The sequence below is a fragment of the Strongylocentrotus purpuratus genome, unplaced genomic scaffold, assembly GCF_000002235.5.
Source record: "Strongylocentrotus purpuratus isolate Spur 01 unplaced genomic scaffold, Spur_5.0 spur5_scaffold_6, whole genome shotgun sequence".
Classification (NCBI taxonomy): Eukaryota; Metazoa; Echinodermata; class Echinoidea; order Camarodonta; family Strongylocentrotidae; genus Strongylocentrotus; species Strongylocentrotus purpuratus.
In genome coordinates, this window is record NW_022145612.1 from 11,866,010 (window position 1) to 11,890,523 (window position 24,514).

The window sequence follows — 24,514 nt, forward strand, 5'->3', positions numbered from 1 at the left end:
TCATCATATTGCGATGCTTCATGATTCTAATTTGATTGTTGCTATTAGACTATAATACGCTTAGTGATTTTCAGCAGGGTACTTTCATACCTGCCAAGTCATGGAATTTCAAATATGCAACTCTCTCCCAGTGCTTAGGAGCTCGCAATATCATTATTTACATTTCCTTTGCATTTGTATTTCAATACTTTTGGGGGGAATATCTTTGCCATGACGATTAATTTCATTGTCAAATATACGAGGTTAGAAAGTAGTATGTATCTTTTTCAAAATAGAAATTTGGATACGTCTTTTATGATTGGAATGTAAGATTTGCGAAAGGGCTGTCAAACAGTAAATCAGTAGTAGATATTATTGGATTTGCCGCTAGCAAAAAGAAACGGAAGAGATGTTAACAATCTTAGCTCTATCATGAGGTGAACGGTTGGAAATAGCTTACCTCAAAACCAAGCAAAAAGCTTCAGCTTCTCTTGAAAGCAATTTCAGAATGGAACGTGACATATCTGCGAAATCTAAAATGTGCACGTTCTTGGCATGTTAATTCGGCCAGTTGAAAATGCAAATTTCATGTATGATCACTTAATAACAATCCTGTCAAATTTTGGGTTGGAACCAGTTTGTAATATGATCTAAGTCTCCTTTTTTTTGTATGCGGTTTTGATATATGGGTAAATCCTAACCTGCATTAAAAGTTAAAAGGAAATAGAAATTATCAAGTGACTTTTTACCCCCCCCCCCCCTGTGCTATCGGTACAAACATGTTTCCCTCAAACAACAATTATTGGGATAACACGATACCATTGTACTTTTAAAGAAAAAACAAAAACAAATGAGAAAGAGATTATGTTTCACCAGGAACTAGCTGATTAAACCATTAGCAGGTTTAGACAAATTGAGATAATGTTACCTTCTACATTAATTGAACATTAATAATCTGAAGCATTAATTACCGGCATTAGGCAACAAAAGATATTGTCTGTTCGTGTTTGTTTCAAGTCTTAGAAGGAGCTAATTATCAATTAATAAAGTGGTGCTATCTTTACTGTCATTAAGAAATGGATCCAGCAGATTCTTTTTCCTAATGATGTCAGCTTTTTCAAATGTTGCACTCAGTTTGACTTCTCGTATTTAAACTTTACTTAATTCTGCCATATTTATCATTGACTGTTTCCCTTTTTTGTCTGTAAACATTAGAACATTAGAAGTGTTCTTGTGTTTAGTTTACCCAAATCAATTCATTTTATTTGCAATCCATTCCCAATTTTCTACTGTAATTATTTAGAAATACGTAAACCTTCATTTTCATGAACGTGAAATATCTAAAGGGTAAATTCCAGTCCTCCCTTTTCACCATGTGACAAAGATTTGATTAGTTTCACCAAAATGTGGATGCAAGGGTTAATAAATACTCGGATATCCGTGCAAGAGGATGGGTGTTGAGAAATCGTGATTGCCAACTTCCTATGGTTAGTTGCATACAGATACAATGTACAATGTAGCTACGCTGCTGGATTTTATCTCTCAGTATTTTTCCATCAGTGCATTTAAACAATTTGCATGCTGCATGTGTGAGCTCATTTCCACAGGTCTGTACATTTTATAATGTAATGATAAACACATTTTGGGGTATGTGTGTGAATGTACTATTAAAGCAGGATTTCACATGCAGACAGGTGAAAAAGTGTAATATGTGAGGAGAACTAGGACTTGGATGACTTCAGGACTTATTGTCAATACTATGCATTGATGCTGTTATTGGTATTACATGTAATTTTCACCCAAATAATTATGGCTCTGTTTGATACCTCTCATCGATTTGTACTAAGGCTGCGACGAGTACCCGCATGGTTGACAACTACTCGGGTAAGATTTCTGGTACCCAAATATTCGGCCGCAAAAAAAAAAAAAAAAACCTTACCCGTGCCAGAGAGAGCGGCGGCCGCTGGCATGGTACCGTCGGTAAAAATGTTTCCCAACTCAAACACTGTCAAACTCACCACTCAGAAACTGGGACCAAATGTCCAGATTTCTGTTTGGACTCGGAGGACAATGGATTATTCTGCCATCTTTGGTTTTTAAAACAGCTTGTTCACTGTTATTATTATTATTAAATCGGCGCCTTCAACTGCAACTCGAAGTAAAACTGCATGCGTTTTCAGCGATACTGGGATACTGCACCAGAGGTATGGTGGTGGCAAAAAAAGAAAAACATTAAAAAAACTAAAAATTCAAAAAAATTCAAAAAAATTCAAAAAAAACATGACGTCCGAATATTCAAGTATTCGCTTATAAGCCTGGGAGTGTACTCGGGTACCTCATTACACTGTTGTGCACAGCCTTAATTTGTACCCCCATTTCTCTCTCTCTCTCTTTTCGTCTTTATGTTTTTGTCTTTCTCTCCCTCTCTCTTTCTCTCTCTTTCTCTCTCTTTTTCTCTCTCTTTCTCTCTCTTTCTCTCTCTTTCTCTCTCTTTCTCTCTCTCTCTTTTTCCTCTCTCTTTTTTTCTCTCTCTCTCTTCTCTCTCTCTCTCTCTCTCTCTTTCTCTCTCTCTCTTCTCTCTCTCTCTCTCTCTCTCTCTCTCTCTGTGGTGAGTTTATAGTAATGGGTACACGTATGTCCCAAACTTTGCAAAGTTGAGGCAGTGTGATTAAAAGTAAATATTGGCAAGTGGTCAATACCCTCTTCCGGCTAATACATTTAGAACAAGGATCAAACAAATTTACGGTTATAATCAACCTCGAAAAAAGGATGCAAACATTAACAATTTTCATGTCATGAATATCTCCACAGGACAAGTAGTATTTCCTGTGATTCTTGATCACATGTTTTCTTAGAATGCAAAAACTGAGGGTGGGTTTTGTGACATGTCAAATCCCGATTATAATTAGATGATCCTGTAATTGCCACATTAACATTTTTATAGGGAAAAAGAGACAGAAAGAGGTGGGAAGGTTATATGACAGGTGTCTTCTAAGTAAAGCTAGAGGAAGGAAGAGGCGGGTGGCAGATATTTAGATATGCAGCTCCTGTATTTAAATGAATATTTCATTCTTTACATTGAGGCTTATGTAAGCAGTTGGGAAGTTTCTTTATTACAATGAGAAAAAATGGCTGTCATTATGAACTGTTATAGAGAGAAGAATTTTAAAAAAAAAGGGCTGAAAGGCACTGCCATCCATCTAACGCATACATTCGCGTAAAGCAGCCACAATCCATTTTGACCCGGCCCGAATAGAAATGATAACAAAAGTAGGGGATAGATATTGTTTGTTTTGATTGTGTACATGGTGTAACATGCTACATGTACGTCATATCTGTCAGCAGTGTTTCTTCTTACCATCACTTTGTTTAAAGTTACTGGCAAGGACGTCTCTCACTGCCCATTAAAGCCTGTGTTAAGACTATTTCTCCACCACCACCAGTGTTGTGTTAACAGTCTTTGCCTGGAGGACAAGTACCTGTGCATGTATCCAATGACAAGAGGAAGCAGTCTCCAACCAAGACACAAAACTATTGCTGTGAGATCCATCATCTCTTACATGTTGATGCTTGTAGACAGGTATCCCCTTCAGTCAGTTACATGATAGTCATTATGGAGGATGGCAAGTGCAAATTGAATCTTGAAAAACTGGATAACAGATGATTTTGACATGACCCCTTGTTAACCCCATGTTGACCCACATCACTGTATCAATCACAGTGGTGTCGTGTCAAGATGTCAGTCTGTTTGGATTATGTGCAGGAGTATTTATAGATATGAAATATATAATATATCCAACCAACCATACACAGGTGTAACCCAACACATCAGTCAAGGAGACCATGCCAACGTGTATTTACAGCTTTATGCCTTGCCATGTTAAGATATTCATGCAGACATAGGAATACATGTTTTCCAAACAGTTTTTAATGTATGATCCCTATGCAGTTCCTTTAAAAAATATGAAGCTGTGTAGGGATCTTACATGCTATTTTACCAGACCACACATACACATACTCTCTGCCTCTCTTGTCCTATACATGTAGGCTATACAATTACTTTGAACCTTATATTATTTCAATACATACAAGTTATGTTAATTTGATTTTGGAAAACGAACCTTTCTTATTTCAGCCATCAAATCATCAAGCCATTTACTTATACTTGCAATGAATTTTTAATGTACTGTACACACATAGTGGACTTGTACATTTGCCGGTCTACAACACGTTCACATGAAATGGCTCGGAGACATTGCAAAGTTCATGTTGTCTTACAGTCTGTGGGTGGCTCATAGCTTGATAATGTAAGAACACTTCCGAGCCTCGTTACTCTGCCAGCAAGAAACTATGAGTAACTAGGCGAGTGCAAAGAGATTTAATGAACCCTGTGGTTTGTATCTTGGCACCCTCAGTGGTTTAATACAGAGAGCACTGAACAGATGTAGCATCATGGACTCCAGTCCAGGTCATTTGAGTCAGTAACCTAAAGAAATGCTCCATTGATATCCAGGAATATTGCGTACTGCGTAGGTTTCTCAGAAATTCTTTATCGTTGTGGAAAGATGTGTTGTAGGAGGAGAAGACCATGCATTTCAAAATCAAACACTGGTCTTTGTTCAGTAGATTACCCTGTAATGAAGAGATCTAAAACGCCTGCTTGAAACATTCTACACACTTCAGAGATCAGAGTGGGGAGTCTGTTTGAGTGTGTATGTGTGTGTGAGAAAAAGAGAGAGAGAAAAAAGAAAGAGAGAGAGAGAGAGAAAGAGAGAATGTGCAAATGTTTAAATGAGAGAATAAAGAAGGGAGCTTCTTGTTTGAGGCTTTCTGTACGAGTTCTCCTTGTTGTAGTTCATATTACAGAAAAGTTGTTAAAAGAAAAGGCTAGGGATGTTACAGAGCCCACTGGTATTGCTGTGTGAAGTCACTCAAGTGACATGTAATATTCCCCTGAAAAACAGCAGGGTTTGTTACTTGGTAACTGCATCTGTGACAAATCGAATCAGGTTAAGTTCGGGTTAACATGCAGACATTGTTCATGAAAATCGAAACTAAATAAGCTCTAAGAATATTTCTTACGATGTCACCTATCATGTCAATGTACTATGATTCTGATACTAATATGAATGTGGATCTACAAAGTATACGTCCAAACATGAAAGTTCAGGGAAGTGGAAACTTCAAAAAAATGTTGAAATCAAAATGAAGAGTGAAAGTGTAATTACTTCTGTACACGCAATCTATAGAATGAAATTACAAGGCCTAACAAATTGCTTTTCTTCAGGTTTTAGGCTGAGAAGCAGAAATGCTACCGTAAACCAAGCATGATCATTGTTGCCAGCAATCTGATGAATTACCAATATGATCTGGATATGAATTTTGTTTATTCTTATGTGAATCTGATTATTGCATGTTTGTTTTGGTTGTAAAGAATATTTGTCATTGCAACTGAGAATATTGGCAATTTAACAAGCATACATGTCCATGCATTGGTGCTAAAACTGAAGAAAAAAAATACACTTTTCATGAGGATTTTATTTCTTGAAAGTTAATCCCTAATCACACATTTCAATGGAAGATCTACCCATTTAAAGAAGAAGCCAGAATATTGCCTTGTAAAATTACTGGATCTTGTGAGTCAACTTATTAAAACAAGGGTCTGACAGTATAGAAGTTCCCATGACAAGGTGACTTTGTAAGGTCATTACGTCTCATGCAGACAACTTGCCCCTCCCGATCTCCCTCAAGACCATAACGGAAGATTCACAAACCCCTTCCATGTTTATGGCATTTCTACAAGTATCTTTCCAATATGGTAGCTCAAATTAGGCAGGAAAGGACCAGCTAATTAGGAAATGTCTTAATAAACTGTCTGCTGCAATTGCCAGCGATGGGCTGCATGCTCGTTCAAGGGTTGTTTGTAGGCAGTATCAATGGGCCAAGTCAAGATTGCCCTATAAATCCCCTTTCCGACCTTCCTGTCCAGTTTCCGACAGGGAATATATCACTCTCAAAGAGGCGTTGATATCTAAGAGATGAGTCCAGAGATGTTGTAGCAAAACAACTCTCCTGATGAAAATATGTATATCATACTCATGTAAGTTATTAATACATCTACATGTCTTATTGCATTTGCATACAATCAGTGAAGAATCTAAGCAGGGTTTCCCCTTCGTACTCACCATCTGAAAATGCTGCAGGAAAACCCATAATATTCAATTTGCCCCGTAATTAAAACTGACCAGTAAGCAGCCTTGTTAGATTATAACCAAAGACTTCAGGGAAAGTCCCCATTCGATAGAACTTGAACAAAGTCTGCTATTAATCAGTCAAGAGCTACAAAACATGATAATATCTAGTCAACATACTATGTTAAAAATGTTACTGCTCATTTCCAGCAGTCTGTAGTTTCTGTTATGAGTCATTAACCTCCTATTGAAAAAGAAATTGGACCACCCAAAGACCAAGCATAATGGGAACTTTAATTTAAAAACCCGGGGTGTTGTCATTCAAATTTAATTATACATGTATATATAAATATTAATAAACAAATTAAAAAAATTGAAATACAAAAGTGGCATCCTACTCTAGTGTGCCTTGTCCAGCTTATTTGACAACACAGTCTATCTGATAATCCTGCTGGTTGTATGCCAAACACATTGGTTATTGACGACTGTTTGACGGCAAATCCCTTAACGTCCCCCCTCTCATCACAAGAGAAATCAATGTCCTTACTGCAATCAATGCTCAAAAGAAATGAAATTTTGCAGAAAACCACATGTTATGTCACATTTGTTTTTGGAAGTGTTGCAAAGTGATATTCTACATGTAAAATGAAGTAAATAACTTGACATAGGCATACTTGAAAAGCATGCAGACACTCTACTGTATTAAAACGCTGTTATTTTCCGCGTGATTATTTTTCGGGCTGAGCGACCCCAAACATATTCGCTGGTTCTTAAATTCGCGTTGCACGCAGTTTAGCTCATTCAAAACACGCAAACAAAATAATGCTCATATTTTTTGTGAGTTCTAGCGCGAAATCCGCAAAAATTAATGTTCCACAAATATTTCTACTTTTACAGTATTCTATGAAACGTAGGCCTACCGGTTTTCAAATTACCCTATATTGTATGGGCCTGACTCACTTCATGTACTTATTTATAATTATTATTCTGTTACATGCAGTGCTCAATTTGTGTCACATTCACTTCTGTGCACTGATGCAGTTGTTAGTTTAAAAAATATCACTCTGTGTGTGAAATGAAATTGCCCTTTTAGCATTCAAGGTCATTTGATATACAGGGTGGTTATATTTTTGTTAGTATGATGTGGGTGTAAAGTCAATTATTTCTAGTCTCTCTCTCTCTCTCTCTTCAGCAAGTTACTGCCACACCAGACTTATAATTGGAGATAGAGTAGAGCATAATTACTAATTTACTGACTTTACCTTGGGACTCCATTTAGATAGCCATGGATACGGAAATAATTAACTTGAAATGTTCCCCCACAAAATGCTGGTAGAAAGCGCCCAGAACAAAATGTACCGTGTTGAATGCAGTGCAAAATGCAGAATATCATTTGATAGTTAAGTAGACATGTACATTTAATATAGAGTGCACTTATTGACAATTAAAGGGATATCATGCAGAAAGATTCAAAGTAAGGCACAACCGTGTAATGAGGTAGCCGAGTACACTCCCAGGCTTACAAGCGAATATTCAAATATTTGGACGCCATGTTTTTTTGTTTTTTTTAATTATTATTTTTTTTTAAATTTTATTTATTTATTATTTTTTTGCCACCACCATACCACAGGAGCAGTCTCCCAGGTCCGTCTCGGAAAACTCAGTTTTACTTTGAGTTGCAGTTGAAGGCGCTGATTTAATAATAATAATAACAGTAAACAATGCTGGTTTAACAACCAAAAATTGCAGAATAATCCATTTTCCTCCAAGTCCAAACAGAAATCCGGACATTTGGTCCCAGTTTCTGAGTGGTGAGTTTGACTGTGATTGAGCTGGGAAACATTTTTACAGACAGTACCATGCCAGCGCCCGGCGCTCTCGCTGGCACGGGTAAGCGTCGGCCTGGACAGTGCCAGGTGATCGGGAATTATTTTTTTTTGCGTCCGAATATTCAAATACGAGAAATCGTACTCAAGTAGTTGTCAACAGTGCGAGTACTCGAGCATTCGACTACTCGTCGCAGCCCTAATTCAAAGCATTTATAGGTGGAGTATTTATTTTAAATAAAACCTGAATTTGTACATAGTTTGATTCTGACAAAGCTGTCACACCTTTTCTCTATAATTTTATGTAGGCCTACATGTACTGAACAAATATTTTACAAATTAATATTCACAGTATTAAAAAGGTTATTAGAAGTTTATTAAAATCTTCTTTGACATGCCACATGTGATATTTGTAGTTTCTAATGTATTTTCCAACATTCATAAAATACAGTACAGTTATCTGACAGGCTCTATCACTACTTTCAAAATTTTCAATTATTTGCACAGAAAATAGTTTGTCTTTTCTAACATTGATCAAAGACTTCCAGAAAAATAGAAGTAGACGTGTGGGCCTAAACGTGTACAATTGAATCCAACAGGCATTATTTCTACATGTACCTGCATAAGTGCATAGTGGTCTGTATGTTGTGGTTATTGTTTTGTGATTGTTTTGGATGGTTCCTGTGAGCTGAGGTGTAGACTTATTGACTTAATGAATTGTTTACTTCTCACAAAGACCTTGAGATGAATAGAAGAGATAGAGGCATTCTTGGACTGACTCACTCCAACAATCTAACACATTGTCTGCCCCAAGAGGAGATTTCTATGGATGCATGTAGTAGTATTATTAACAATAACCTCCATATAAACCTCAATTAAATGGTTTATAGCTTAAAACTACTGTTCAACGTTTTCAAGTAAAAATCTAGGTAGCAGAGTTGTTCAAAAATCAATATTATCTATATGGAGGGGGGGGGGGGGGGGTGAAATAAATTTCTGGGTTGGATGAAAGATGCCCATTTTTTTGTATGGTTGGATAATGCACATCACAGATAGAAAATGACCTTAATAATCTGCAAATTTAATATTTAAAGAGATATTTCACTTGGTATACTTTAAAAAAAATCTTCAATCTTGCTGTTAATATCTGCCACATAATGGATTGTAAGCTGAAGCCCCCTAAATGTTGTACCGCTAAGTTCAATTCAGCTCTGATACACAACACAATTGGATGAAGGCTGTTGTGCTGATCATATTACAATATTAATTCATGGAGGGCTATGAATTGTTCAGGCATGAAATAAGCAGGAGAATGATATAGACTTGAACAAGAAAGGTGCAATTATACTGAAGTGTCTCCCACAGTGCCGAGAGTTAAGTCCCCCCCCCCCCCCAACCATCCATCCATGATTACAATCCTCATGACCCTGCTATTAATACACCCCACGAATGAGAATACCCTCAATACCTTCAATATTATAGATTTTATCATCAAGCGGTGATACTCTGGACACAGATGAAAGATCATTGTGGTGGGGTCTTTGTCACTCTATAGACATTCCAATTGCCCTGGCCTGCCAAATGATGCATCTACCTTTTGTCTGGGTTGGTTTTATGTTGCAGAATCTGTCATGAACACCAAGCGTGAGAGTATGACCATTATTCAGTGGCGGGGAGGCTATCAGATGGTACAGCTAGGTCAACTCAATGTGGTTAAAGAGACCCTGTATAATAATACCAGTAGACAATAATTGGAGTATCATTGCATTGAATGAATTAACTTTTTTTCTTCTTACCATTAGGGTTATTTCCTTGTCATTCACACAATTGCTTACACTGTACATTAAATGAAAAAACAAACAAACATGTTTTTATCTTTCATTATTCAATGATATCAGAAATTATGTTTATGTCACCCGTAATTAATCAAAGCTTCACTATGCACTATATGAACATTGAGGAAGAATATATTTCAAAGTAAGCTTAAATTGCTTATTAGTTATAGAAGGAAAATGAGTCTTAGATCAGTCCAGTTTATGAATGGCATGAAGAAGCCCCACGAAGGTCAGATCCCAGCTTTAAAAAAAAATCACGTGAGATCCTCATTTGAGATGTGGTTTACCTATGATCCTTCCTTCTCTCGAAATGAGAGAGGCGTCACCTCACAGTCTCTTGTTGAGTGAAGACACTGACATGACCCCTTTCACTTCAGCTGCACGGCAGACTGGTCCCCGCAAATTTATTTCATGAAAGCAAGCCTAGCTTTGATTTATAACCCAGGTCTGCCTCATGCATTTATTATGGACATTTCTACAAGAGCAACATTCTGGGGGCCCATATACCATATGCGATCTGCACTATTGCATCTTTTATTCATTCCAATTATTTTTGTTGGGAGCGTTGAAGCTCGTTAATTCATCTCGGAAAGTGTAAATGATCATGAGGAGAAATATTTTTGCATGCAATATACAGGCATGGGTAATGTTTGTATTACTATAAGTGTTTACTATGTTGAGAAACAAAATGATGTTTATACTTATGAAGAATATTGTTTCCTCATGTCTTGGGATGGTTGGAAAATAGAAATCTGATTTGATTCATTTGATTCATGATAGATTCTCACATGTACCAATGTCTGCAGCACATTCAATAATGCAAATTGCAGATGGCATGAAGCAAAGTGTCAGAGAGAATGGAGAAGGTGTCAGGCCAAGTTATGGATGAGAGGCAATGCATTTTGGCAATGCAGGTCACATGCATTTGGGCAATCAATGCAGTCTACATGCCGCAGTCTGTTCATTTTGGAGAGAAAAAGAGAATAAGAGAGAGAGAGAGAGAGAGAGAGAGAGAGAGAGAGAGAGAGTGGGAGGCGATACATCCCATCCTGAGCTCATCATTAAACGTGATCCGTCTTCCCAACTTCTCTGCTTTAATATGCACCCGTCTTGCAGATGATTCCATTTAAGATAGAGCTTTCCCTATCCTCGTCTGCATTGATTTCTAGTTGGTTTGATATTCTGTGTTTTCTTTTTCAAAAAAAATATTGAAAATAAATATGATAAATACTTTGTCATTGCATTCCTGAATAAATGCAACATTTTATTGATCTTCAAAGAATTACTCTATTTTAAATCTGTATGTTTAAAGAAGCACTCTTGTGTTTTCCTGGAGTAGCCCCCTTCTTTTTAGTTAACTTGTAGTTACTTAGAATGAAAGGAGAAAAACTAGTTTTCCCTTTTATTTGATCCAATTTTGAAACATAGGTCTCTATTCTGACCTACCTATTCTGATATGACGGGTAACAATTTTCAATTTTGATGGCACCAGGAGTTCGATTATGCATCTTATACACTATGTCAGTGGTCACTGTTTTCATGATGTAGTCATTGGACTGTCCCCTAGAGGCAGCATTTGGATATTCTTACGCTCCGAAAGGTTGCTCTTGATGCAAATTACACTTGTATGTTTTCTTTGCATTCTTTATGTGATTCTTGTACAGGTTTGCACTTTCGTCTCATATATACATGTAGATATTAGAAAGAGTGTGTCCTGTTCATTTTGAGAAATGTGGATCATAAATGTCATAAATGTCATAAATTACATGTACATGGTATCAACAACACTACTTTATTATTTGTATTTTTTTGTGTAAATGCGAAGTTAGTGAAGGAGATTAAAAATATCTTTTTATGTTTCAATTTAATAATGTTTGTTACAATATGAGAAGATATTCCAAGAAATGCAGATGAAACAGAAATGAGAAATCTGCTAGACTATCTGTATTGAGGTATTGCAAGGCTACTTGAAATGGAATTTATCGTGCTTTCCCGACTATTGATAGATTATGTCATCTTTGAAATATGGAAACCCTGTTCTTTTACAAGAACAGCAATGACATTTATAGAAAAGAAGGAAATCTTTATAAGGCATTTATCCTCTTTCATTGATGTGTATTGCTCAGACCAGGATATTGACTTACTATTCATTTGAAAGCAAAGTTCACATCTTTTGATATTCTTTCAGACTAGAGGAGTCAAGAAAGACATTTCTAAAACGCCCTAGAACTCATGTATGTTTCCTAGGTAACTGATGATGCACATATCTTGCCATGTTTATCATAAGAAAAGAATCTCTCTGTGCTCAATTCATGCAGTCCTTTGCATTCAATGAGACACATTAATCCTTCTCTGGTTGTGAATACCTCCTAAAGTAATGATGTGTATACAATATTTTTCAGTATTTTCGAAGGAGAATCCCAGAATAAAACTAAAATTTAAACACATCATGAATGTTTATGCTTTAGTGCATGCATATGAAGTCTTTTCATGCCTTTACCTGGAATAAATCTCTCTCAAAAGTTGTGCCAGCTCTCTATTTATGCTTTTTTAGTGACAATGGTGCAAAATAATAATCATGAAACCATTAATCAATTCCTCAATTGAAAGCCATCCTTTACACATGACAAAATGTGGGATGTGAGTTATAGGAATTACTGTACATGCTTTATAATACAGAAATACAAAGAACAGGTTTGTATTTTTATAAGTGTTGATAATGCTGTTTCCAAATATAGTATATGACACAATGTGTAGGCTTGCATGTAGTTCTACTCTTTATCATCATATGTACATTGGCACACATCCATTGACTGGATGTGTTTATTTTCCGGAAATAAACCACAATCTACTTGATTCCCCCCCCCCCCCCCCCCCCCCTTTCCTGTGCAGGCTTATCTCTATTGTGATAACTTGTGGTGATAACTTGTGGTAAAATAGTGCGCGTGGTACATTATGTTCAGACTTACTAGTTACATGTACAGTACTAGCCATTAATGTTAATGGAAAGTTTGTGGAAAAACTGACGAACTAATTCCATTTGTGGCCACAAATTTGTTAATGCTTCCTGGATAGTCTCCGCTCTTGTAATTTAGTCACCTACCTGCTCCAATTTATAGAAAGTTTGAATTGAATTATTACTTTAAAAAAAGGAATAAGCAAGAAAGAAGAAAAAGAAAAAAAAAAATTAAAAAGAAAGTAAGATTATTCTTTCTCCCCACATATCTTTTGGCAGCATCAACTTTCAAGTAGGGTTTTATAAGAAAGACAGATGAGTTGCTAAATCATGTACAGTGTATACTGTTCAATGTTACTCTATGTACATGTACATGTATGTACAGTTTTTACAGTTTTATCGATACACCTGAATTTATTCTCCAATTTGAACCTTTAGTAACTAATTTTTTTAAAATTTTGAATTTGTTTCAATTAACGCAATGACATGAAGACTGTACAGAATTGTGATTATTTTAGTTTGTCATGTATTCCTAAAATATTAACAAAGATGATGAATAGGTGAACTAGACAATCTTTGTGTACAAATATTCCCAGGGTGAAAGTAGAATCCCATGTCTGCAATGAAAATGTAGTAGTTTGATTAGCTTCCTTATTCCCAGCCTCCTGTCCATTCTTTCCTTTCCCCAAGGACAAGATTTATGGGAGCTCATCTCTCTGAATTATTAATATCACAGCTTTGTGAAAGTAGAAGAGTAAGTGATGATCTCCATTCCAAGAGACACCTGCTTATGGTCATCTGATCATTAACTCCTCCAGTCTCGACAGGATTCATGGGGCTCATTTAAGATTGATGCACATCCATCACATGCACAATCTGATATCTAAACTATAATTGGGCGAGTCCAAGATATTTGGTCATTTTCGTTCCTATGTGTTGTCAGGAAAGAATATGAATTGACTTCAAAAGTGTAATTTTACTAATACTTGATATTTGGTTTGATCTAAGTTCTATTTGAGCTTGTTAATAAAATTTTACAATCATCTGATATTGACTAAAATCTTAAATGTGATCAGTAACAGTAACCTATGGTGAAACATACTTTGAACTTCTCTACAAATACTTTGTTTTGATGCAGGTTTTGCTTCCTTGTCCATTTTGTTCAATAGATTTGTTTCACTGTGCTCAAGGCTCAAGTTCTTAACGTGTTGTAGACATTTCGCTTGATATCACCTTGATTTTGAACTTCTTAATATAAATTTTATGTTGTTTTTTCACCGTCTTTTTCCTATTCTTTCATATTTTCTGTCATTTCCAGTGTGTCTACTGAAGAGATATTTTGTAACTGGATCTACTGAGAAGTACATATTTCTGCATACCAAGTGAAATAAGCTGTTAATAGATTCTCTTTTCCTTTGCATAGTGGTGCAATCTTTTTCAGACCACTCCAAGCCAATTTCTTGTGAATTGTTGGCACAAAAATAACTTCATGTCGCAGCTAGCTATCGCTACCACCTTGCCTATATTTTAATTTCAATGCTGAAGGTCACATGACTAATTAATGGTCTTCTCTTTATTATGTCTCCTTTCCAGGTATCTTATCCAGGAGCTTCTGAAGCACACATTCTTTGAGGATACTGCTTTCCGAGTGGATATCGTCCATGATGACAACAAAGATCAGATACAGCTCCAGCTGCGTGTGGAAGACCCCAAGAAGAGAAGAGAGAGGCACAGAGACAATGAAGCTCTCCAGTTTGAGATTGATTTGAATAAAGATGAACCTGACCAAGTTGCTAAAGAAATGGTAATCAAATTCCTCTTTTCATAATTTTGGGTAGTGTAAATGTGGGTTTAGAAAATTACTTTAAAGAAAACAACTTTTTATATCATTCCTTCACCTGTTGATTGTGTTGAATTGTTTTATCTCACAGTTTCCTGTAGACCCCAGTGCAAGATAGTTCAGACATCATTGTCAACATGCTAAGAAAAACTGTTTCAAAGAATTCAGTTTTAGGGGAGAATTTTAAAAATACTTCTACATGTAAAGTATAACATAGAAATTTGAAAACAAAAACATTAGGTGAGATAAAGCATGGCATCATTCTCTGTTGAGATTTTCAATGTAGAATTTGGCCTAGATATCCCGTCACTTTGAGGTGGTATTTAGCATTCTGACCTAGTTTTTGGAATCCAGGGAGACTTCTTATTTCAGGAAGGGTTAACAAGATTGCTATGTGATTTCTTCTCGGTTACCACAAAGGTGATAAACTTTGTCTCGGCTTTCTTGACCCACAGGGTACTTACATATAAAGTGCTCCTATTTATATTTTGCTACTGATTCAAGAATGTTTTGCATTAGTATGAAACATCCTACTTGTATACTATAATAGTTTTAAGTTCACATGTAATGCCTACAATTGATACAGTTTGAATCATTTTAGTAAATTGAATTAGGGTATGACCTGGATGAAAGCGATGAAAAAACCTCTGAACCTCTTGAATTTGATGTAATTATTGTGAAATTCACAAAGAGAATCCAAAGTACTGGAATGATGACAGCGCATTAATAGTGTAGTATGTCATGTCATGTCATGTCAGATATTTCATCTAAAATACTACCTAGCTTTGCATACATGTATGTAGGCCTACATTTAGATAGTTGAGCCTCAGTCATTTTTTGCATTGGTGGCACTTGACCTGACCCTGATACAACATGCACTTGGGGAAAGATGCATTGAACAAGATGGCAAGGTAGTCAGTCAGCTCTCGCTCGCTCTCCTTGTAAAAGGTTGTCTAGCGGTCAGTGCGTACATGTCCACACAAGCAGGTCAGTAGGTGTTTGCCTAGAAATTGAATCCTGGAGAAGAAAGAAATGGGAATAACTCAGGGAGATGAAGTTCAAATGATGAAGTGTTTGAATTAAAAAAAAAAAATGAAAGAAAGAAAAAAAGATTGACGCTTAGCTCAGTCCTCTAAATTCCTGCCATCTGAAACGTTTGCAGTGCAGTCTGAAAGCAGTTCACCTACATGTAGGCATGATTTTACCTGCCAATTACAAATTTTAAGTTACAAGGGTTTCTACTTCTCATTGAAAGAGGAAATCACCTTAGCTAGTGACTATCAACAATGATGATGGACTTGAATTGAAAGTCTCTTTGTCTTACTCTTCGGTTGCTCATAGAAGAAGGAAGAGCTACATTTCTGTGTCACTTTCTGGGGTCTGAATGAGACAATGTCATCACCTTGTAGAACTATTTCAATGACAGACTGGGAAAGAGAAAATCAAGAACGAAAGATGGGGATTTAGGAGGAGAGTGTGAGGACAGAAGGAGAAAGTGTGGAGTCTAGTAGGGATGGGTGGGAAAGATAAATGATGGAGGTTGAAACTTGAGGCTCTATTTCAGGGATAGGTTTGCGTCTGGGTTTTTGATGGGGATAAGAACAAGAGTAAAGTGTAGTGTGGGTCCACATTTGAAGTTTCAATTTGAAGGATTCAATTACTAATTAGTTTTAGAAAAATTCATTAGAATTCTTGCCATAATGTGTGTTATAAATTAATTTAACATGAATGATAGGTATTTGTCTCCCGTGCATTGAAGGAAAAGTAAAAGCCAAGAGCCTTCACTTCAAATCTTGCATTTCGACCCCTGACCTCTGGGTGAACATGTTGTATCCTATAAATCCTCCTAGTATCAATTTATTAATCTACATGTAGACCAATATGAGCCAGAGTAGGAGGAAAGATGAATTAAATGATAATCACTATGAAAATTCGCTTGTAGGATTTCCTCCGCAAGTATGATCTGACATGTACATCATTGACCTTGCAGTGGAAGTCTTTAATTATCACTTAATTCATTTGATATTTCTCATCTTAATGTAACCAAGTCTTTACATGTATATCAAGGTTGTCAAGCCTAAGACGACATTTCAAGCAAGTCCTTTGCCATTCCTTGTACAGTGGTGAAAAAAGCAAACAAGTGGTCTTGTAAAACTCATACTAATTTATCAGAGGTGGTCAGTTCTTTGAAACCAAGAAAAAATCATGTGTTTAGGAGATGACACCCCCCCCCCCACTCCCCTGTTATGTCAACCTAGGTATTACCCAAAGGTGATTAGTATTTGGTAATTAAGGTCATTTGCATTTAAAAAAAGATTGCATCAGATTAGGAAAATAGGCACATAATACATACATGTGCAATTTTGTAATAAACTTGAATGATTATGGAAACAAGCGCGAACCGTGTACATGTATTTCAGAAGCAAACTAAATTTAGGAGCAGTGTAAAAGGGTATTAGATTCTGTCTAAGGGAAATGATGAGTTCCTTCTTAGCCATACCGGTTACCCATTTGAGGTGGACATGCATGTTGTAGGCTATTTTCAATCTAGATTAAAATGTAATTTAATAGATTATTAAGAGATTCTTGAAAATGTAATGTTTAATTAAATGAAATGTATTTTTAAAACTACAAGCGCATGTAATATGTTCTGAAATTTATTCCCCAAGCTAAAGTCCTGTATTTACTGAATTAGATGCGAAGAGCTTATACCGCATTCAAAACATCACGCAGCAACTAATCTATTGAGCTGCAAATGATTTATGAACCATCTTTAAATGTCAGGCCAGAGAGGATGTAGATAACAGCAAAGATGTTTTATGAAAGTGAGCAGGGAAGTAATAAGGATGGGCACTTATTACCCAATAATGATCTACTCGTTGAATTTTATCAGGTTGACAAAGATGTTGCTGCCTAGTTAATGGCTATATACAGCTACCTGAATTATTGAGACTATTTTATTTGGGAGAGGGGGGGGGGGGGGTCCAGACTGAGTTTGTAGTGATGCCTCATTAGACAGAACATGAAATATGACACGTCTAATAATTCATTTATGCCCAAAGCACAATAATTCTTTACTGAAATAAGGATGTGTTCCAGATATGACAACTTGAATGTCAGATCTGAATGTGAAATGTATTGCATGAAATCAAGCATTTAGCCCCAAACCCCCCAGAAAACTACATTATTAAAAACAAAAAATGTAAGATGATATATATATTTTTCTCAATTTATTCATGTTGTCCCAAAAAGTTGTTTCTTATCTTTTTCAAAAGGGAACTCTATTCCTTAATCTTGAAATGATGATCTCTTCACAAGGGAAATGAATTGAGTGGCAAAGAAGTTGAAGAAATAATGTTCTCGAGTCTGCTTAATAATCATTTGATATGAATGTATGTACCAAATGAATGACCAATTAATAGGGGAGTCGGATAGTAGAATGATGAATTAGTATTTGCGCTCACAGGCAAGTTTAATTCATTTTCTCTGTCCAGTTGTTGCATTGTTAATTCTCAAGCAGAATTGTGAATCATTAATGCTCATTTTCAGTATAATATATGAAAAAGATTTGTTTGTGTACCTAAATATGGCATTGTATACTTACATTGTCAAAAATGTTGATTCACTGTTTTAGTGTCAGGTTAAAGTAACCTGTTTGTTGAAATCTGCAGAGGACTGAAGTCACTGATTGTTCCTGATGAATTCAATTTAAACTAAACCAGGGCAGTAAATCTCCCCTGTAATATATCCTAATGTATAGCCAAGAAGGAAAGAATTCAGGGGGAATGGTATGTGGTAATAATATGTGGGTTTTCTCCCAAATGACTGGGGTTATAAATAGACTGGAATTCATTTGTTCATTATTGGCGAGCTGTTCTGATAGCATATGTTACTATTGATATATATTTTTAGTTGCTACTTGAAGAGTATACTTCATACATTTTGGTTTTCTATCAAAGTGGTGGAAATACATGTACCGGTACTCGTCAGTTAATTATTAAAGAAAGAATAAAGTGCAAAATGATATGAATATATCAAAGGGGCCCCTCCTTTATTTGTATAGCACCATTCATGTCATTCATGCTCATTACAAACAATGATTATGTTGAATAAATAAGCATGTGTGGTAGTCCTAACAACTGCAATACTAGTACATCATTCTAAAACAAAGAATCATTAATCAATTTAACGTTAACAATATTAAAATCGAACAGCTTTGACTACTGTATGTTATGCACATAAGAACCCGAAACAAACAGGTATTCTGTGCTTGCTGTGTGCTTTCTTCAGGTTGGAAAGAAGGATGTCTTATTACCTCTAGGCTACTGTATTTTGTCAAACATTGGCCTCATACCTTGTTGTGCACTGTGGTCTCCAGTGGCGCGCGGAGGCATTGAATCAGTCTGTCCTGTTGAAATCATGTGTCACTACTTGTTTATCCTCTGCCTGACAGGGGAAAACTGTATGCCCCAAACAGGATGAACGTCGTACCTTTTTTTTTGCCCGGGTCCTGTAAAAAAAATAGAAATAGATGGAATGCATCATAGAGATGAACTGGATGTTAAGAGATAGTGAGCAGGGGCTCCATCTATGTAGTGTGATACATGTTGATGTACCTTCAAGATTCAAGATTATTTCCTTCCTTTAAAAAAATTAATCAAGTACGGTATTATTGTTAATGAATGGAATAGAGGAAAGAAGACTGGATACATCACTATTTGTGCTCCTAATTTTGTTTTACAATTTCTTTCTTTACAAGATGCATCCATTAAAATATAGGTTTAAGACCAAAGGTACATGTACACGTAAGCTTAATAAAGAACAACACATGATAGGATGGATGTTTCCCAAGTGCAATAATGTCCTTTCATTTAGAGGAAGGCGTAGCCACAAGATGGTAACATTCAAATTACATTTGTCTCAAGAAAATTATTTAAAATTACACCAATTTGCTTTTGTATGAACTCGGTGGAAACCATACCCGCAGGTAGTGAGAAATGTGAATTAGTAGGCAACATAGTGGTAATCTCATGTTTTTCTGCGGTTAATCCCTACCTTCATTTCCAATTTCCTTAAATAGCCTGACTAGTGGGTGTGTGGCTTATAAGCCGTGTGCACTCAGTGTATGTAATCCTGTATACTATTGGGTGGCAAAAGCCCACGAGTTGGGTCCTAAAGGACACATTAATCATGAATGTCACGAGACAAGTTATGACTTTGAAATGAATAATGAAGTAGCTTTTCTGCATGAATTATTCTGTCTGATGTTGGGATGACATCCTCTTTAAAGGGATTCATGTAATTCACTTTATTGTATGCAGCAGATCCATGCAGATGGGAATACAAATACAGTAAATGAAATTTGTTCTAACCAAAAACAAAAAAATGTGCGCACTAAAATTGTGTTGAAATTTCTTTGATGCATGAAGTCTATTAGCTATGAAAATGTTGTGATGAGTATAATATACAAAAGTGCAAATTTCCAGTTTCTCACTGATATTGCAAAGTTGCCAATTTGAAATTGCACTACTCATTTATTATGATTCAGAAAGGTTTCAGATCTTCATCATTTTCTTTCTGTTTTGAATCCATAATTGCATTAGGGATCTGTTCTATTCATCATCATTTTTTAGAGAGAGAGTGAGTCTAAATATATGTATGGAGTACTTATTCTTCTTCAAAGAAATATTTTGAGTCATACAGAGTTGGTTTAGAAAATCAGATACATGTGCATTAGACAAGTCTAGATGGAAGACTTTGCTTCTACTGAAGATGTAGAATGGAAACTGAAAGTCTCTATTATGATATGCTTGTGCATTTATGTTCCAGGCATACTGGATGTAATATTCCTTATGATAATAAAATTGCTTTCAAAGGTAGTTGGATTTTTTTTCAAGAAGATTAATCGTCATTAATTGTTTCATGTTATAATTCTCTTTTTTGAAATTTGAGTTGAGATATACATGTAACTACAAGTGAATAAACTACAAAAAGGAATCCTCTTTATAGATTACGAGAAGTTTATGAATTGTTTTTCCAAGTGAATTTAATCTGACTTTAAATAAACACCAGTTATATGACATACATGTAGCATGAAGGCTTGTTTTATAATGAGCAATCCTGCCAGATATATTCTGAAACGTGTATGATTTTAAAATTATTGTAAATCATCGTTTCAGGATTGGGAAAAGGGCTGATGCAAGTATTTTGATTTGTCCTTTTGCATCTAGGTACGGATTGGCTTTGTGAGTGAAGAGGACTCGAAGGCTGTTACCAAGGTGATTAGAGACCGCATCGGTACCGTATGGAAGAACAGAGAAAAGCGAGAGAAGGAGAGGCAAGAGAAGGGCAAGCTGGAAGAAGACAAAGATAGCAAAGGTACTTATACAGAAATAATCACACAATGATAGTACACATTTTTCTATTTTTTAGAAGTAAGTCCAGTTGTGCATCTGAAAATGTAAGGTTAGTTTGTTAAATTGTTGAAGATTATTAAAGGTAAAGACCAGTATTGGAAATGCCCATATTTCAAAAAATGAAATGGAAGCTCTCATTACCAATCATGTGAAAGAATATGTTTTGACTAATACATGATGATAAAAAATTTGCCGGGAAACCGCCTACTTATTGATATATTTGGTAAATTTATTTCTCTCATGGTCTGTGAGAGATATAGGGTTGTCCCATATACATCTTTCTGTGTATAGTGCTTGTAACTTTACGAAGAAGGGGCCAATTTTTTTATCATTTTGATGATTCCAGAACCTTGCAGATGCGGATGCTAGATGATCAACCTTTTCTGATCGATTCCACAACGTTTCTTTCACAATGCAATCGCATGACCATAACTGGTCTTTACCTTTAAAACAATTTTAGAATGTTTGTATTTGGTGATATGGAAAGATGATATAGCTTCTAAATTACACAAACAAAAAACAGAACTCATAGGTAATGACAAGTTATGGAAAACCTTATGATATGTAAGAAATTCTTTTGTTACCTTCAAAAAGAAGTACTGAATTTGTCCACAGAAATGTTAATTTCACAAAACTAATCATTGTGAAGTGTAATGAAAACAATGACAATTTTAAGAAGATAGTATAGTCTTTTATATTTTGCTTCATATTCTGTCATATATTTTATTTTTGCAAAGCATATGCTGAAACCTCAAGGAGAAAGTGTTTAGATCAGAAATTCTATGTAAAAATATGTTGGTAGCCCCACTCCTACCTACATGTACATGTAGAATTTTTTTTTTACAACAGACATTAATGAATTTTAGAGGCTAATTGTCTTAGAAAGTAATAACCCCCCCCCCCCCCGTCCGATTTAATAAATGGTTTTAAGAAGATAGTATAGTTTTTTTTTAATATTTTGCTTCATATTCTGTCATATATTTTATTTTTGCACAGCAGATGCTGGAACCTCAACCACAGATAGTGGAATGGGTTTTTCAGGGTTGTCTTTAACTGGAATGTCGAATGCTTCTGAAGGTTCTACAAGACTGGTGTCCAGTCAAGTACAGAATTCATCATCAACACAACAACCCATCAGCCAACAACCTCATAGCCAATCTCAAATTCAGCAACAACAGGTTCCATCTCACCCACAACAAACTCAACAGCCCTCTTCCCAACAGTCCGTAGCAACTCCGCAAGTCCAACAGCAGCAGGGCCAACCACAGCAGCCACAGCCGCCACAGCAACAGCAGCAACCTCAACAGGTTCAGTCTCAACCTGTGATGCAGCCACCTCAATCTGTCCAGCAGCCTTTACCACCACAAGTCCACTCTCAAACCCATTCTCAACCCCAACTAGTATCTCAGTCTAGTCAGCAACCGTCTACCACTGCTGTTCTACCACAGCAGGATCAAGCTCAGCAACAACCCATGCAGCCATCAGCTCAGCAACCTCCTATTTCCAATGTGCAGCAGCAACCTACAATTCCAGCCCAACAACAGGTAAATAGCTTTCTTTATCAATTAAAATATTTGAATATGATGATTATCTTGAAAAGATGAAATTAATTCTGTTTTTTTTATATTAATGCTTCACATATTAACGCAAAAATATGATTTAAAGCATTTATTTTTTAAATGTGTTGTTTGCGTAGAAGCATCTTACATATGAACATTTTATTGAGTGAGTTTCAACACAGCTGCAAACAACACATGTGATGGACATATTCACTTCACTAACACCATGATTTATAATTAATCGGGATATTGGTCTACCTATTGTAATTTGGACTCGTAACTCTGACCCACTTTAAGATTTCACTGGGTAAACAATTTTATTATTTGTATTGTCTACTGTATTTCAATCGAGCGGCATGCCCTCAAGTGTACAACGTGTGCCTCCCACTCATCTTCCAGCTTCAGCTGTATGCAATGCGTGTATGTGTGTATGGTTGTGTGTGTGGATATGCTGCGTTTCAGAACATTATTGTACAGAAGAAAATGCTGTGTGTAAAAATTCAATGATTGTTGAAGCCGTAACAAGCCATTAGATGTTAGACATACATTTGAACTCTAGAGGCTGAATATTAAGGTGTAAAGGAATTTTTATCATTCTCTTAGGAATAATTGGTATGGCCGGTAACACAGCACTTATTACATCTGTATTGTGTCGTCCCATCTATTTGTAGACTGATCACATAATCCTATCAAGTCCTTGAGATAGACGTGCATATTTGCATCGTGAGTCATATATTGACAAATCTGCTTGCCTCAGAGCTAAGCCCTCCTTTTTTTTTATTGCTTTACGTCTGGGTTTACGTTTTACCTCTAGAATCATAACATATACACGTTTCAGTTTATGCCTTTGATGCAATCCCCCATTGATCAATGCACATTTGTAGATTGGGCTGCAAGGCTGCAGACATGACAGATTGTCTCTCATGCACTCTGCGATGATGCACATGGCATTAGTGTGCTATGCTAAACTATATGATATTTGAGGTGCATGTTTATTTAAAGATTCGAAAAGACGATTGATCTGGCTATCTAGCGACCTTCGTTTTGAATCTAATCAAACATTGAGAAATGGAAAGCAGTATTTCCTGGTTGGACCAAGGAGTGATGGTAACTCCTTGGTTGGACGCAGGCATTCCTAGTCCGCAGGGGAACTAATATCAATTGATCTCCTTCCTAGGTTACTGATGTTTAATATTTGAGATGCGGTTAGGATGATTAATGTTCCTAGATGTAAAAGGTGACTTCCTCCAGGAGGAGTTGAACTTGATAGGCGTACCTACCCTGCCATGTTACCACAGGAGACATACTAACCAGAGTTTAACATCCAACCCTGGATGGATGTACAAGGGAGTGGCTTCAAGTTCAAGCAAATGCATAGAAGATGCTTTTCACTTTTCAAGCTAAACGATAAGCTCTAGGGTTTCACGGAAGAGAGATCTTTAGCTGCCTATCCGCAGACCCAGACAGCACCTTCAAATGAAAAGAATGAGATGCATAATTGCACACATGAAATCCATTATGGGAAATAATCTGAAGACTTAGGGGCTGGATGGAGGAGGATGTAGGCCTAAGCATATTCTCCTTTAACTTCTAAAGAACAACATTTACTCATCAACTGTGGGTGTAATTCAGAGAAAACGTAGATTAGATAGATCAAGTGTAGTTAGACTCATTTGGAGGCTCTGCGAAGCACCATTAAAGAAATTTACAGCAGACTTATTTTACAGACCTGAATTATTTGGTGCCATTTCTTTATTTGTGAGAAACAAAGATTCATTAACTGTAATTCATTATTCTGCCGTCTATTTGAAGCTGCCTACGTGTGACTTTGTACACAATTTCTTCAAATGTATTTGAAAAAGAATGAGGTTGGTTAAACTAACTGGACTTCTTTATTAATGCTTTTAAAACT

The 24,514-nt window shown here is 36.2% G+C and overlaps 1 protein-coding gene across 4 annotated transcripts in view; it reads left to right on the forward strand.

Annotated features, from left to right (window-relative positions):
* LOC754534 (serine/threonine-protein kinase WNK2) overlaps positions 1-24,514 on the forward strand; it is a 93,565-nt gene that overhangs the window by 32,474 nt on the left and 36,577 nt on the right. For 3 of the 4 annotated variants that reach the window (XM_030972868.1, XM_030972870.1, XM_030972871.1), the window contains 3 exons: positions 14,381-14,591; positions 20,858-21,005; positions 22,040-22,587. In XM_030972868.1, the coding sequence (XP_030828728.1) occupies positions 14,381-14,591; positions 20,858-21,005; positions 22,040-22,587 (907 nt within the window). The remainder of the gene's footprint in view (positions 1-14,380; positions 14,592-20,857; positions 21,006-22,039; positions 22,588-24,514) is intronic. The other variant, XM_030972869.1, reaches the window with a different exon arrangement.